Source organism: Centruroides vittatus, unplaced genomic scaffold (genome assembly GCF_030686945.1).
Source record: "Centruroides vittatus isolate TY-2023 unplaced genomic scaffold, ASM3068694v2 contig_749, whole genome shotgun sequence".
Lineage (NCBI taxonomy): Eukaryota > Metazoa > Arthropoda > Arachnida > Scorpiones > Buthidae > Centruroides > Centruroides vittatus.
In genome coordinates, this window is record NW_027122485.1 from 1391677 (window position 1) to 1407461 (window position 15785).

At 27.4% G+C, this 15785-nt stretch overlaps 1 protein-coding gene across 14 annotated transcripts in view; it reads left to right on the forward strand.

Annotated features, from left to right (window-relative positions):
• Window positions 1-15785, forward strand: part of LOC136981258 (CUGBP Elav-like family member 2) — a 263471-nt gene that overhangs the window by 231223 nt on the left and 16463 nt on the right. For 13 of the 14 annotated variants that reach the window (XM_067277552.1, XM_067277551.1, XM_067277553.1 and 10 more), the window contains 5 exons: window positions 3023-3158; window positions 3262-3347; window positions 3852-3920; window positions 6967-7110; window positions 7215-7384. In XM_067277552.1, coding sequence (XP_067133653.1) covers window positions 3023-3158; window positions 3262-3347; window positions 3852-3920; window positions 6967-7110; window positions 7215-7342 — 563 coding nt within the window. In that variant the 3' untranslated portion in view covers window positions 7343-7384. The remainder of the gene's footprint in view (window positions 1-3022; window positions 3159-3261; window positions 3348-3851; window positions 3921-6966; window positions 7111-7214; window positions 7385-15785) is intronic. The other variant, XM_067277549.1, reaches the window with a different exon arrangement.

A 15785-nucleotide genomic window follows, 5' to 3' on the forward strand; every position in this document is an offset into this window, starting at 1 on the left:
TTCATTTAAAACATTGACTTTAAATCCATTATAATTGTGATTTTTTCCAACCTTCTTCCTAATTTAATAATATACTATATTTACTTTAATGTAAGATGCACTTTTTTCAGATTTTAATATCTCTGAAAACAGCATGTGTCTTAGATTCAATGTAATACATCATAATTAGTTACCTCTAGTGCCATGCATTTTATTTCTTGTCACTAATTCCATTGCATCATTTTAATGATTTTATAATACCAATATTAATAATAGAAAATATTTAAGATGTAAACTTAGCTCAATTTTGTTAGTCTGTTACAGTAATGTCATAAGTACTTGGATGAAAATCCCAGCAAAATTTGTACAGCATTCTTTCAAGAAATGTTGCATTTCCAATGCTTTATACAGCTCTGAGTATGACTGAATGTGGGAAGATGTGAACATTGAATCCAGTGTTGATTAGCATAGTTTTAGTTTACTTAAACTAAAAGGGATACTCAGGAACTTGGCTGAAATAACATTAGTATTAATTCATTAGAGCCTAAAATAGCAAATGAAGTAGTTTACAATTTTGATACCACTTTGAAAATTACATATATCACCATATTGACAACAATATTTAACTTAATTTATTTGCAATAAATCCTGATTCTGTTGACATAAATTTGTTTCAAATTATATATTAAAAAAATTTGAGGATGAGATGTAGAAATTAAGATGTATCTTAGATTTGATGGCATCTTAGATTCAAATAAATATGGTATTTTTAGTTATCCACTTTTTTCTCAGCAACTGCAACTAATTATATCAACACACCAGAATTTTTTGCCGAGCATAAATTATTTTATTTCTCAAACGTTTTCAACCTAGTTATTAAAAAGACCATCTTCAGGCTTACGATTACTGTTCCAAAATGGAACACAACTTTTCGAATACCTTCATTTTAAATTTAAAAGATTTACAATAATTGTGTATATTAAATAAATTAAAAATAAATACAATGAATAAATAACAGTAAAAATAAAATGAAATAACAAAAATAAACAAATATAGTAAACAAGGCTAAGTATAACTACTACAAGTTTTTAATCCCCATGTTTTTTCTATCATGTACTTTCATGCTGTTGGAAGTGCATTAGCATCCTTGGCATTTAGGCAACAGTTTTCCATTTTACTTTTATATATTTCCCTCTTTTCCATTTCTAATGCAATGGATGGCGAGTGGACCATTTTAATGATTTTTGCCTCATCCCACTTTACATTTGCTCCTTCTGTCTGCACCATGAAAAAAATCACATAACCCCAGCCCCCAGATGCCTAGAATCTTTGCATTTGCAAAGACACACAAAGAGAACAAGGAAATCAGACCAGTAGTGGAAAAATGTAACGCACCAACATATATACTAAAGAAGTGCTTAAAAAAGTACATTTATGAAAAGCTAGAGCAAAATAATTATGTGGCTCATGATCCAAATAAGGTGGTAAAAGAATTGCAAGACTTAGCTCTAATGAACAATAAAATAGAGACTGTGATGGATTTTGAAAGTCTATACCCATCCATGAATCTAGCATCTTGTTTCAATACACTCATTGAATTTATGGTCCAACACAATCCATTGTTATCGACATACTTGGAGAATTTAAATAATCTAGCAGACTTGATGTGCTACCAATTTTTTTTTTAGATTCAACAGGGTGACATACAAACAAAAGAAAGGTGTCCCAATGGGAAGTCCCATGTCAGGTCTCCTTTGCGAACTAGTAATACGTAAACTGGAAAAAAACATCCTCAGAGATTACTTAGAGGACATTATATTCTACAAACATTATGTTGATGACGTGTTTATAATTTAGAAAGATAACATAGATATTCTTAATAGCTTTCTTTTGTCCAAAGAAACAATTTGGCAGTCAGCAGTTAATAAATGAAATATTGTGTTTTGTTAAAATTAGATCTATTGGACCATTAAATTTTACAATAGAAAAATAAAAAGAAATGAGCAATTATTTTATTAGTGCACTTGTAGTGTGAATGTCATATAATAAAAAATTCCGGGCTGAAAGTTTTTCGTCGCAGTTCACTTTAGTAGTGTCTTGCCCTTGTACTGTACATCATACTTTTCCTGTTAACAACAAAGTCATGCTAGTCATATGTCAAAACTCTGTTCAGAGAGAAAATTTTTGAATTAAAGTAATGTGACTTCTGACCTAAAGTGGAAGTTTGTATATAGTTAATTGGGGCCTCATGCTCGTAAGCTTTCCATATCTGGTCTTGATTTTCATCTATCTAATACTGTTCTTGAGATCAAGGAAGAACAGAGGGACAATAGTGGGAATTTATAGGTCTACAATTTTTTCAAATTGCAGCTCAATAAAGAAATGTGGCCATGCTGAAAATAAAATTAAACTATTTAATGAAAAATCTCCAAAAACTGGATGTATTTAATAAAATTAATACCAAAGAACTTTAAATCCAGTAATAATAGATAAATAATATAAACAAAAAACATAGTTTTATAATTTTATTAAGATGTTTTGTGCAATTTTATAGTATACTCAAATTTCCATGTATATTATTTTTTGAATAAACTTTGAAATATTTGTATTTATATTTGCTGTTAAGTAAATATACATTGATAATTAATTTTATGCATAAACAGAGATGTACTGGTAATATTGTGAAAAGTAATATTAATTGTTTTTTCTGGTTGGCAAGGGATGCTTGTATTTCAACAATCTTCTAAATACATAATTGTACAGATCTCTCAATGAATAACTAACAAGCTAAAATTATCTAATCAATTCTGTATTTGCTTTTCTTTTGACACAGTTTTGTTGAAACCATCAATTTGAATTATTTATTTCATTATTGGAATATTTTATATTTAGCATTGAAATTTTATGAAAGAAATAATTATTAACTTTAAAAATGAGTCTGTATTTTGCAATTATTAAATTAAATTTTAAAATATTTTTTATAAAATAAATGATTGTCAATGGTTATAATCTCTGTCTGAAATAAAACAATTTTTAATTATAGAAAATATTTTAGGCAACACATCTAGTGCCAGTTCTTCACTCAGCGGTGTAAATTCTATGAGTCCTGTTTCTAGTATGGCTTTAGGCATGAGCACAAATTCTCTATCAACAATGGGTACACTTACAGGTGTCAATGGGTAAGATACTCAATACTTGAAAAATATATTATGATCAGACATTTTATTTTCAGTAGAAATAGAAAGCTTTAAAATAGATAATAAAATAAAACTGATATTTTAGGTTAGGTAGTACAGCAGGTATTGCAGCAAATGGTCCCAACTTAGATGCATTAACTCAAGCATACTCAGGGATACAGCAGTATTCTGGTATATATTATTTTATTTACTTTAAATTTATTATTATCTGTATGCTATAACAAACTTATATAAATTTTAAATGCGTTTTAAAGAACATTTTTGGGACTTTGTTTTATTATGATAAATTACATTTTGATCTTTTATTTTTCATATGTAATTGTTAATATAAAATTATAATTTTATGGAAATTTGCTTTAATTAATGTATTATTAAATAAGAAAATCAAAATAATTTTTTTCTATTTTTTATCAAGTTGAATGCTTGCTATATTTTAAAAATATTCAGAGAATTTGAAAACCAGATCAAAATGGACTTCGCAATAAACAGATTCTGTCTCCGTATAAATATCGTTAATATGTTTGAACTTCCAAATGTAAAAATTATTATCTACTTGAATGAAAAGATAAAAATTAAACAACATGTTTTAAAAACATTATTAATTTTGTTATTAATTGTTTATATTAGTTTTTATATAATTTAAAATGAAACAAATGAAATTTTAACCTTTTATAGCATTACCTGGAGCTTTTGCCCAAGTTGGTCTCCAGCAGACCCAAAATCCAGCTGGTAAACAAATAGAAGGTATATATTTTTTTTCTTTTGATTTCTTTGTTCAAAATAATTTCACAAAAAACAAAGAATCTAAAAACTAGCATATAAATGTATATGCTAGAAATTAGATCCTTTGTTTTTTGTGAAATTATTTTAATCATGTACACAATATTCAATAAATGTATTGAATAATAGAACGATCAGAATCTCTGACTGATTCTACTCTTATTATTAATAATTAATAACATTCTAATAGTTAAAGAATTCATATAATTTATCAAATATTTAAATTTTTATTACTAGAACACTGCAAATTTCAAATGAGTATTAATGACATTAAAAAATTACATTATTGACTCTTAAAAGATATAACATCTAAGAAATTATATCTGTTGTTATAAGATTTAAATTTTTTTTTTTCCTTATTATAAACTTGAAAATTCCAAATATCATATAATTGACAGACATATTAAGAATTTGTTATGCTATTTCAAACAGTCAAATTTCTCTATAGTGACTTTTAACAGAACAAGAAAAAATATTGTTGTAGACAGATTTTATTGTTACAATGAGAATTTTTAGAAAGGTATTTCTTGCCTAATTTAACATTGTTAGATAACAAATAGGATAATTTCTACAAAATTAGACACAGTTAAACAGAAAAACATACAGTTATATTAGTCTTCTCTAGTACAAGAACTAAATGATTTATTGCTTATTATTTCTACAGTATATGTTAAACATCAAAACCTAAAATCAGTCAGAACTTGAATCTTTCTAGACAAAAATCTTTATAGGCTAGTAAGTAAATTAAACTAATTAAGTAAGTAAACTAAACTAATTCTAAAATATAATTTCTAAGGAGAATTCTTTTTGCAATTGTTGTAATAAATATAATATACAACATTAAGACATCTGTACCACTTTCTAAGAGAACTTTATTATGTTAAATAAGTTTAACATAACAAAGTTTTTACAGAAATATATAGGATTATCTTATTGTTATAAATTATACTAATTCTAGAAGTAAAAGAGGTTTTTAGATGCTTAAAATACCAAAAACATAAAATCTGGTAACCTGTTCTCATCTATACTGTTGTCTACTGACTGCAGGTAACTAACATTCATGGTAGAATTGCTGTATTAAGAGAGTACCACATTGTGATTTCAAAACTGAACAATAAATTAAAATTAATTAACATTGAATTTTCTGCATTATGATCATTGTGAAGAATATACTATGTATTTTATGAGTACAGTAAAAATATACATCACAAAACACAGATTTATCTCAGTAGAGGGTATTCTATTAGAATAAGTTTTATGTTAAGCTAACACAAATTATGTAAGGAACTATATTTCTTATCATTATGGAGGGGTTAATTGTTATATTGATAATTGCTATACTGCGATTTGACTGTATTATATGCATTCATCAGTTTTGATGATAAAATAATAAAGATTCTTATTATTTTTATACAGTAGACCCCCTATATCATGGAACTTATCTACCGTGTTATAGAAGGGTCTACTGTAGTTTTATTTTTTTCATACTATTCATTAAATGATATAATTTATTTTCTTAAACAACTATTTCCTTATAATCTAAGTAATTTAAGACTTTTTCATTATCTGAGGCCACAAATCATAAAAGTTTGTGATATTTACACCATGTTTTAATAAATAAAATAATTGTTTAGTTTATGTGATTATGTTATTTTTATCAAATATAGTTCTTAGCATACAATTCAATTAAAATTAACAAATTAGAATGATGTTGAACATATTTTAAAGCAAGAATAAAACATATACAGCAGAAGTTTTTGTTAGGAACAAAATTGAAATAAAAATATGTAAAGTGAAATAAAATTTTATTCATTTCTAAGAAACAAAGAGCAATATATATTCTTGCAGCTTTGCAAAATGAATATGACAGTCCTCTGAATTTCTGTAAAATTTCCATATTGAGATTACAGTTTGTTGAAAAGAGCTACTTTGACCAAGTGTTGTTACAGCAGAACACAATGCTGCTTATACGACTTCCAAGTTCAAGTACATCAATAATCTTGTCTGCGGCTCTCTTTTCCCACCAACTGCTTTGAGATCCAATGACAAAAAGAAGAGTTGGATGTTTGCTCACCCATCTATTCCATATTTGGGGGCCATTACACATCGTATTGTATGCACTTTCAAGAGACATGGCATTGTACTTCTTCTAAAACTGCAGATTTCTCTGTGCAGATAGGGATAGTTCTACCTTGTTGGAAAATCACAAGTTTACATGGCCTCTTTAAAGCAGACAAAAATGGGAGAAAAAATATTTCATATTCGGGCCACAACTAGAAAATTGGCGTGCACTTTCAAGAACATCAAGACGATATCAAAAATTGCAGAATCACTACTGAACTGCTAGAAACAGTAGAAACAATGGTTACAATGTATTATGGGCCAATGCCACCCTGCTTCAGATTGCAGAGTCATTTTTATATAGGCTTTACATAACAACACTTAGTTCGTGTAACAAACCTTCACTTGACCTTTCAGTAATATGGCACGTTATACAGGAAGTTAGCATGATAATTTTTGTTCAAGTTAATTCTAAATTATACATTTTTTGCAATTTTTTATTTCTGTTTTACTTATTATTATTAGAATGCTTCAATACATTGAAAAACTATATGGAATACATTTCAAATTTGCTGTTTGGAACACATTAATGTATATTTTAAAATATAAGATTCCATTATTCTACACCTGAAGAAGACAATCTGAAATTTGTTGAAAGTACTAGTAATAATATTTCAAGTAAAATAATAGCATCAACAGACAGTATTAATATTTTCTTAAATAATAACTCTAGTAATGGAAGAAATGTGCAAAAAATTTAGATTATATGGAAGCCATTGCTTGTTAAAACAGTAAAATAAAATATAATAGTAAACTAAATTTTTTTATTAACTGTTAAATTTTCAAAGGCCATTTATTATGATTTTTTTTTATCTTTCATTTGTCTTGTATTTTACAAAATGTATATCTGTTATGATATAATTATTTTACAAATCTTACTACATTCTAGGACCGGAAGGTGCCAATCTGTTTATTTATCACTTGCCTCAAGAATTCACAGATAATGATCTAGCTCAGACATTTGTGCCATTTGGTAATGTGATTTCTGCCAAAGTTTTTATTGATAAACAAACAAATTTAAGTAAATGCTTTGGTAAGTAAAACACATAATTTCGAAGACAAATTATTTATTTAAGAAAAAAAAATTTTTATTAATTATCCCAAAAAATGAATGTGTAATTTTTCATATACTTTCAGGTTTTGTTAGTTATGATAACCCAGTCAGTGCACAGGCAGCGATACAAGCAATGAATGGGTTCCAAATAGGCATGAAGCGCCTTAAGGTGCAATTAAAACGTTCCAAAGAAGCCAGTAAACCTTATTAAGGGTGTCCACTATAGCTGATCCCCATGCCTGCACACCTGATGGTAGGTATTATAATAATGAAGTAAGCTAATTCGTTTTTTATTTGTTTACAGCTATTTGAATAAGAAAATGCAATGTTGAGATTATTTACTTTTTCTTAAATTATTTTATTTACTTTTGTTTTCTTGGATTAGTGAAATAGAATATTTTTACCTTTAGATTATTATTATTAATGTAAAATTATCAATATAAAATCATTTTTAAATTAATGCATATAAATATTATACATATAAAACATAAATTACTTTTTTGTTATTTTATTTTTCTGATATCAGTCCATTTCTGATTTTATAATCCCAGAAAATTAAAATTATATTTATAAAAAATTATTTTAATGTTCTTAGTAGCATTTTAGAATAAATAATATTTCTAAAAATTTACAATAATTTTGAATGGTATGAATATAAAAATGAAGAAGTTTTAATGTAATATTATAGATGATATTCCATAAAAGTAAATTTATTTTGCAGTGTTAAATGTGTGACTTGATATAAATAAACAATTATTATTTAGTGGTTTATCTAAACCATAAACTTTATAAGAATTCCTTTTTTTAAAATTTAAATTTTATGATAGTTTAAAAATTTTGGAAAATTAGTGATTCTGTATAGTTAACCGAAATGTGTGTGTGTGCATTTGCATGTGCATGCTTTTATAGTTTTCCTGGAATAAGAATGGAATTGATTTTAATTAGTTTACATATTTTTACTTATAGTATATTTTCTTTCAATGTTTTCTTATGTTACAAAGTTCTTTTGTAACTTATTTCAATGCTTTCTTATGATAATCTAAGCAGATTATTGTAAGAAAACATTGAATAGGTCAACATTTAACAAAACTACAAGTAGTTTTGTTAGATGTTGATACTCATTGTAGTCAGTGATTATATCTATCAAATAATTGCTTCAATCACATTGTTGGTAATTTCATTTCTTTTTTTTTTCAATCCTCTCTCAGTAAAATAAATCTTGTTTTTTTTACATATTTATGTATAGACTCCATTTCATTATATTTTACAGAAATATTCATGAGGGTTAAAATATTTATTTCAAATAATGAAGAAAGTAACTTTTAGTAGAGCAGTCAACAACAAAGCAATTTCAAATGGTATATTTTAAAGAAACATTGAATGTAGATGGGAAATAATATTAACAAGGTTTTATTTAAATAGTTTCAGAATATTTATCCACCATTAGGTTTTATGTTGTAAGCAATAACTAAAATGATTTATTTGCTAAAATAAACTTTTATGGTTAGATGAAAGAAAATTATGTAAGTGCTTATATAGTATACATTAACTCTCTTCAAAATCAGTGTTATATGATTTGATATTTTCAAAATGTTTATTTTGCTCTTAACTGTTAAGATCTAGCACATTGGCTCAATTCTTATTCTGGAAAATAGGAATAGTTTGACCTTTCCACATAAAATATCTGTAACCATACAGATATTTTATGTGGAAAGGTCAAACTTTTCAACAAAATAGCTCATTACCCATAAACTTTATGGAATAAAGATTAAATTAACTTTAAAAAGTGATTCACTTTAATAATCAAATCTAATTATTGGATAAATAAACCATCATAATATGATGCAAAAAATTCATTTAATCATATCATGATGTTTAAATTGATTGAATTGAGTAATGTTTTATATTATATTCCTGTAAAAATTCAGATAGAATTTATATAATTATTCTGTATTATTATTTGTTTTTACAAAAAACAGAAAATAACTTATTTTATAACATGAATATACTGGCTGGTTAAGACAACCAAAAATATTTTTATTCGGCTTTCTTGAAAATATCATCAGGTAGGACAGTTAAATATTCAAAATTAAAAGTTAGAATAATTAAAAATTTTAACTGATTGTCATACTTTCCCTCTGTTATCTATAACAGAGTCAGGAAAGTAAAAATAGGAGTCCATGACTTTGTTTTCGATATACAAATTGTATTAAGTGACAATGTCCATGCTTTCTGATGCAATGAGCACACCTAATGGAATTTAGGCCTAGGGATCAAAAATAAAATCAGTATTACGTGTGCCTAATGGAAAATAGGCATAAAAAACAAAGCAATTGCCATCGATTGCTTTGTTCTTTGATTGTCTCTCTGTACCTGGCCAGTGCAAAGACTGAGTCTTCTGTGGCCTGCAGATATGATGATAGCCTCTTTTATGACAGCAAGTGCAAAGTTCACCTGTCTGCATACATTGCATATCATACAAGAATTGCCTCTTCTGTGCCTAACAGATGGAGGAATCGCTTCTTTCTTTCCATCTCTGCTACAATTCTATTGCGATATGACAAAGTTGTGCAATGTCCTGGTAATCTATTATATGAAATTTAAATAATCAAGTACAGAAATTAAACAATAAAATGCAATATTAAATTATGTAAGTGCTTAAATAGTATACATTAACACTCTTCAAAATTCTTGTATGACTGCAGTTAAAAAAAAATCCTTATATTCTAATGTTATCATCCAAGTTCTATCCAATTGAGCTACATCATGAGAATTAATTATTTTGATATGCTTAGATAAGGACATGTATTTGTTCCAACAATATAACTAAATAACTTATGCTTAATTCATTAATTATGCCTAAAATAGGCATTAATTTAGCCTATTTTTGGATGTGCAACTGTTCTAGCCAAAGATGGCTTCAGAAAGCCAAAAATTTTTCTGACGAGTAAAATATTTTCAGTTTTCTTAACTAAGTGTTACAGTATATTCATATGTTTTCTCTGTTTTGCAATGTTAGTGGTACAAAGATTAATGGAGTTTGGAGAAAATAACTTAAATGTTGCTGAACTTTATTAAAACTGCAAAATAAATTTTAAAAATAAAATTATTTTAAATAAATATTATTAGTTAAATTTGAAAGAATTCTGATAACTAAATAAAAAATATCTTTTTATTTTCCAAAGACAGTAACAAATTCATTCACTCTGTTTTGCTATGCATTATGCTTATGCTTATGCTTATGCATTTGTTTAGTTTTCAAAATTTGCAAACAATGTGTAAGCATTTATGGAAGTGGTTCAAAATGTTTAAATAACTTTCTGTTCAGTTTAAACAGTTAAACAAAATATTGTTCAGTTTAAATTTTATTTATATTAACATTCATTTTGTTCCAAACAGAACTTCTCATTTAAATTATTGAAGAAAATTATTATTAATATTTTTAAAAAATGTATTTATTTTGAAAATATTAAATAAATATATATTATTCCTTAAATTTTAATTTTAAATAAATATTATTTAGTTATTTTTTAGGAAAGTTTATAATTTATTATATTTAAAGTAGATAAATTTTGAATGTACTTTTATTGACAGTTTGATAATTTAAATTGCAAGCTTTTAAATTTACTAGCATTTTATCTTACTTTTATTAGTAATTATGGTTTTTATGTTTTTTAAGATACTTGATAAAGAAGCATAAGTTTAAGTAAACAAAAAAAGTTAATGAATTTGCTTCAGCAATAGCTAGCAAGGAATATTTTATGCTATTACTTGTATTTGTAATATATTTTTCTATTTCTTAGATAATAATTTCCTTATAACATTAACAACCATTTATTTTCAGCAAATTAATCTCTCATATTATATGAAAATTAAACTGTCTTGAGATTTTATAGAAATAAGAAAGGCCATAATAGAATAATTATGGTGAATTAGTCCCAGACTGGATAAAAACTGGTCCAAAAGTAAGTATTAGTGAAAGATTGATTACTGCCCAATATTGGACCAAATTTTGACATTACATCCAAAATTGCAAATTTAAAAACGTAATATTGCTGGAAAAGATAAGTCACACAAGATAGTGTATATTTTAAAATTTTTGTACAAGATTTAACTTGTCATTTAAGACCTTTTTTTTAAATCAGTTTTTTTTGTAATATACTGTAATACATGGTAACATAAAGATGCCTAAAAAGTTTTGAAATTGTTGCCATGTTTTAAACTGGTGAAGTTATTTTTTTAAAAACCTTTTTATTTACTTATTTATCTATTTATTTGAATTTTGCACCAAAAATTTTATAATATATACATCTAATGCACTTTTGACATATTTTTTTATTTTGCAATTTGACACAAATAAATAGTAATATAGTAGAAGTCCAATTAACCTGAATTTCCTCATTATCTAAGACAAACCTGTAAGTGAATATACTACGTCTGTTTACTGTAACATGTACTGTATTACAAAACAGTTTGTTTGTTACATTTTATTTAACTTCAACGTGAGACAAAAATATAACTACAACAATATACATTTTTATTCTTATTGTACAGCCATTTAATAAATGATCTAAAAATTGTTGTTCAGCTTAATAGTAATCATGGAAAATCTGGAAAACATGAAATTTTAATGGAAATTGTTGACCTTTGTTAATGTTACACAATTTTATCCAAAATAATTGATTAATTGTGCAGTGTGTGTGCAAAGTTTCATTTGTGTGTAATGTGTAAGAATTTTCCAAGGCATCTGACTTCATGGAATTGAAAGGTGCATTTGGAAGCAAGTTTTATCAGAAACTTAACTTTCCAAACAGATTAGTTGGCTCGGAGTCCAGTGCTTATCAGATGATTCAGTGAACATCCATTAGAAAAAAGTAATTCCTGGGTTACAGAAGTTATGCACCATGTATTTTTTTATGACATGCTGTTGTAGATAAACACATGCGCACTAATTTCTAAATTTAATTGAGATTAAATAAAAATTAACATTATAGACTTCTATCTATCTTTTTGTACATTTCTGATTACAATTGGGTAGGGGTACTTTTGTTGATTGTCCAAAAAGTGTTTTATCATTTTTGTTCTGCTGATGGTCAACTATCTCACTATTGACCCTTGCTGTTATGACCCAATTCACATTATCATGCTGTTTATGGTCCTGCCAAATATATATTAAGTACATTAATACAAGTAGCCTTCAGTTTATGCCACAGTTCTGTTCCTACAAAAGCTGGCGCAAATTGAATCGGTGTAAATTGAACCCATATTTACAGTGAGGTATAGGGTTAAGTTCTACATAAGTGAAAAATAAACAAATATTTTTTTTATTAATACAATATAATACAAAATACATGTATTTAAAATGTATTTTATGATAAAATAAAGTGAAATGTTTTTATTAATAAATCTTAAGAAAAACGAATGATATTTCAAAGTTTCGGATCGCTTACATTTTTCGGAAAAAAGTATCCATTCTTAATTGTTTAGATTTTTGTTTTCTTTCATTAAGAATTTCGGAATATGGTTGAATAGATGCAATGATGCTCCTTTTTACATTTGCACTTCGCTCCCAATCGTTGTCTAACTAACAAAGTTCATCCGTCAAACTTTCCATAGTTGACAGGATATGCTAACCGACGTAGAGCTACAGATGAGCAGAGACACTGATTGGTCGACCGTCGGCTGCCATAACACATACATAAGGTCAGTTTGGGTGGGAAAATTCGTCTGGCTAATATGAAGGTGTCATCCAGCCAATGAGAAGTAGATTTTGTTTCATTAACAATAGTTTGTGGTTGCGGGAAGTACTACTGCATCATAAGGTGTTTTCCTGAACGAACTGATACAGTATGAACTATTCACATTCATTGGCGCTCTGGATTCGGACGCCATTTATTGGACAATTAAGTTTAATAACTTGACTCATGAGTACCTAAACGTTTAGTATTTTAATATTAATTTAATGCAAATGTATACATATCCAATAACATTAAACAGAAAAAATAAATATACAGTAGAGAGTCATTAATCTGAATCAATTGGGGACTGGGGTTGTTCGAATTAGTGATTTTGTTCGGATAACTGATTATGTACGAAAAAATATATTAACCTGTCCGATGTTCAAATTTTTCTGCGTTGCGTGTCACTTCGTGTTGAATTTTCGTCGATTTTAAGCCAAATGAAAATTTTTATAATAATAATCGAGGCTATTGTATCATTAAAAATTATTTCTTTATTTTGTACAAACAAAATAAATATATTGAAGAATATAAAAACATGAAAATTATACTTTAGAAGTAAATCTATAGTCTATTTATCCTAACTTGGCAGCTACTGTAAACAAAGATTTTGTCGTATTAATCCGCCGGAGATTTTTATTGGTCAAATCACAATCGGAAGTGGCTAGACACGTGTTGACTAGTTAAGCCCCTTTCTCTGCACGTGTTAAAGTAGGTCAGAGTGGTCACAACAATTTAAAAATTACCAATATAATACTTAGAAAACTTATTATAGCCTACTTTAATATTTTTACGTAGCCGTTTAAATTATTTCCATCGTTTAAATATAGTCAAAAATTATTAAATATATATTATTAAGACTTACACAAAACATATTTATAATTGTGTAGTTGAACATACTTCAGAATTCTTATCTACACAACAATTTTATTAAATAGATATAAAACAAAACAAATTCTCCGGCAATCCTTAAAAATCATACTCAAACCTCTAACGGAAAACGTTACTGTAATGTATGAATTTATCTATGTGATATTTATATAATTAAAAATTTTCTTAAATAATTACAGTGTAAACTTACCTTATTAATCATTTGTATCAGAAGATAGTTGCTCGAAGTAATCATTTATATTGCTTTCGTCACTATTTGTAATAATCAGTTTTTCTACAACAGTTTCCGAAATCTCATCGAGTTCCCACATTCGTTGTTCTTCTTTTTCTATGTGTTCGATACATTTTCTCCATCTTTCTTCAGTTATTTGTTCGATAGCTTTATTCATTAAAATTCGCACATCCGACAGTTTGAATGTTGTGTTGTGACGTGTGATGTAACCTTTCATATCTGCCCATATTAGTTTAATAGGATTTAAATTACAATGATACGGAGGTAAACGTAACGCATCAACACCTATTTCTTTGGCCATTTCGTCAATAATATATTTATCGTATTTATGTTTTATTTTTTTAACAATATCCAAAAGTTCTATTTTTAACATTTTTTCGTTATGACGAACCCTATTTTTTCCAACCAAGAAATTATGTCAGCTTTTTTCCAACTACAATTAGGAATCTTCTCAATTTTAGCCGAGTGATATGGAGCATTGTCCATGACAACAACAGCATTACTTTCTAATTTTGATAATATTTTTTCAAACCATTTTTTGAAATTATTTCCATCCATTTCTTTGTGGTAATCTTTTGTTGACTTTGATTCAAATTCATATAGACCACCATTAAGAAAACCTGAATTGCTGCCTATATCAACAAGAACTATTCGTTTTCCCTTTCCAGAAGGATTTTTAATCCAGTAGATCGTCCAGACACAAAAGCTTCGCGATATGATGTAATTGAACAATCCTGCCATACTTTATTCTTGGTATGGCCCGCATTAATCCACGTTTCGTCCAAATAGTAAATCTTACGGCCTAAAGAACGCATTTCTCTTATTTTTCGTAAATATTGTCTTCGCCATAAAATGATATCGTCTCTTTCAATTAATCTACTATTTCTATTACGGTTTGTATATTTAAAATTAAGTAATTTTAACAAATTATATATCGTGGATCGAGTAAAGTCTGGTAAATCTGGATCATCATTAACAGCCTGTAATTCATTTAAGAAATAAAAATTGCGTACTTTACCTCTAATGGCACATTTTGTGAATTCATCATATTTGTCAACAAGTTGAGTACACTTACGGGTTTTCGAAGGACTTATTACTTTACCATTAGTAAAATATTCTTTGTGAATTCTGTAAATGCTTCTTTCTGATATCCCTGTTGTCTTTGCTACCATTTTCACTATATCATTCACACAGAGTTCTGGATTCGTTTCAGCAAATTTAATACTATTCGTTTATCCGAGCTCCTCGGCGATTTTCCTTGTTGAGGTTTAATCGTATTTACATTCAAGTTTTCCATTTTTGTAATTCGACAACACACAGTTTGAAATGAATGGAAAACGAAACCAAGACATTATAGTGCGCATGACTGGAAAAAGTTTATTTTTAGTGATTCAGAATGTGAAAATATTTATTAAAATAACAATTTAACAAATATGAAATAATTACATTTATAATCATTGCTAAGCGACTAGTATTTCATTAATGATTTTATAAATAACGAAGAACTATTTTCTGCGGACAAATGAGATGCAACGCGGTTTCTAATTGATGGACGTGGGTTTAAGCCAATAAACAAAGAGAGGTGTGTCTTAGTTTGTTTACAGTAGCTGCCAAGTTAGGATAAATAAACTATAGCAGGGGTGGCCAACAAGTCGATCGCGATCGACCCAAGTCGATCACGAACCCAATTTTGGTCGATCGTTCGCGATGTCTTGATTTAATGTGTTACACTTGTAACCGAACGCAACGCGTGAACATAACGCGCAAACGCAACTGTAGTGATATCGGACCCT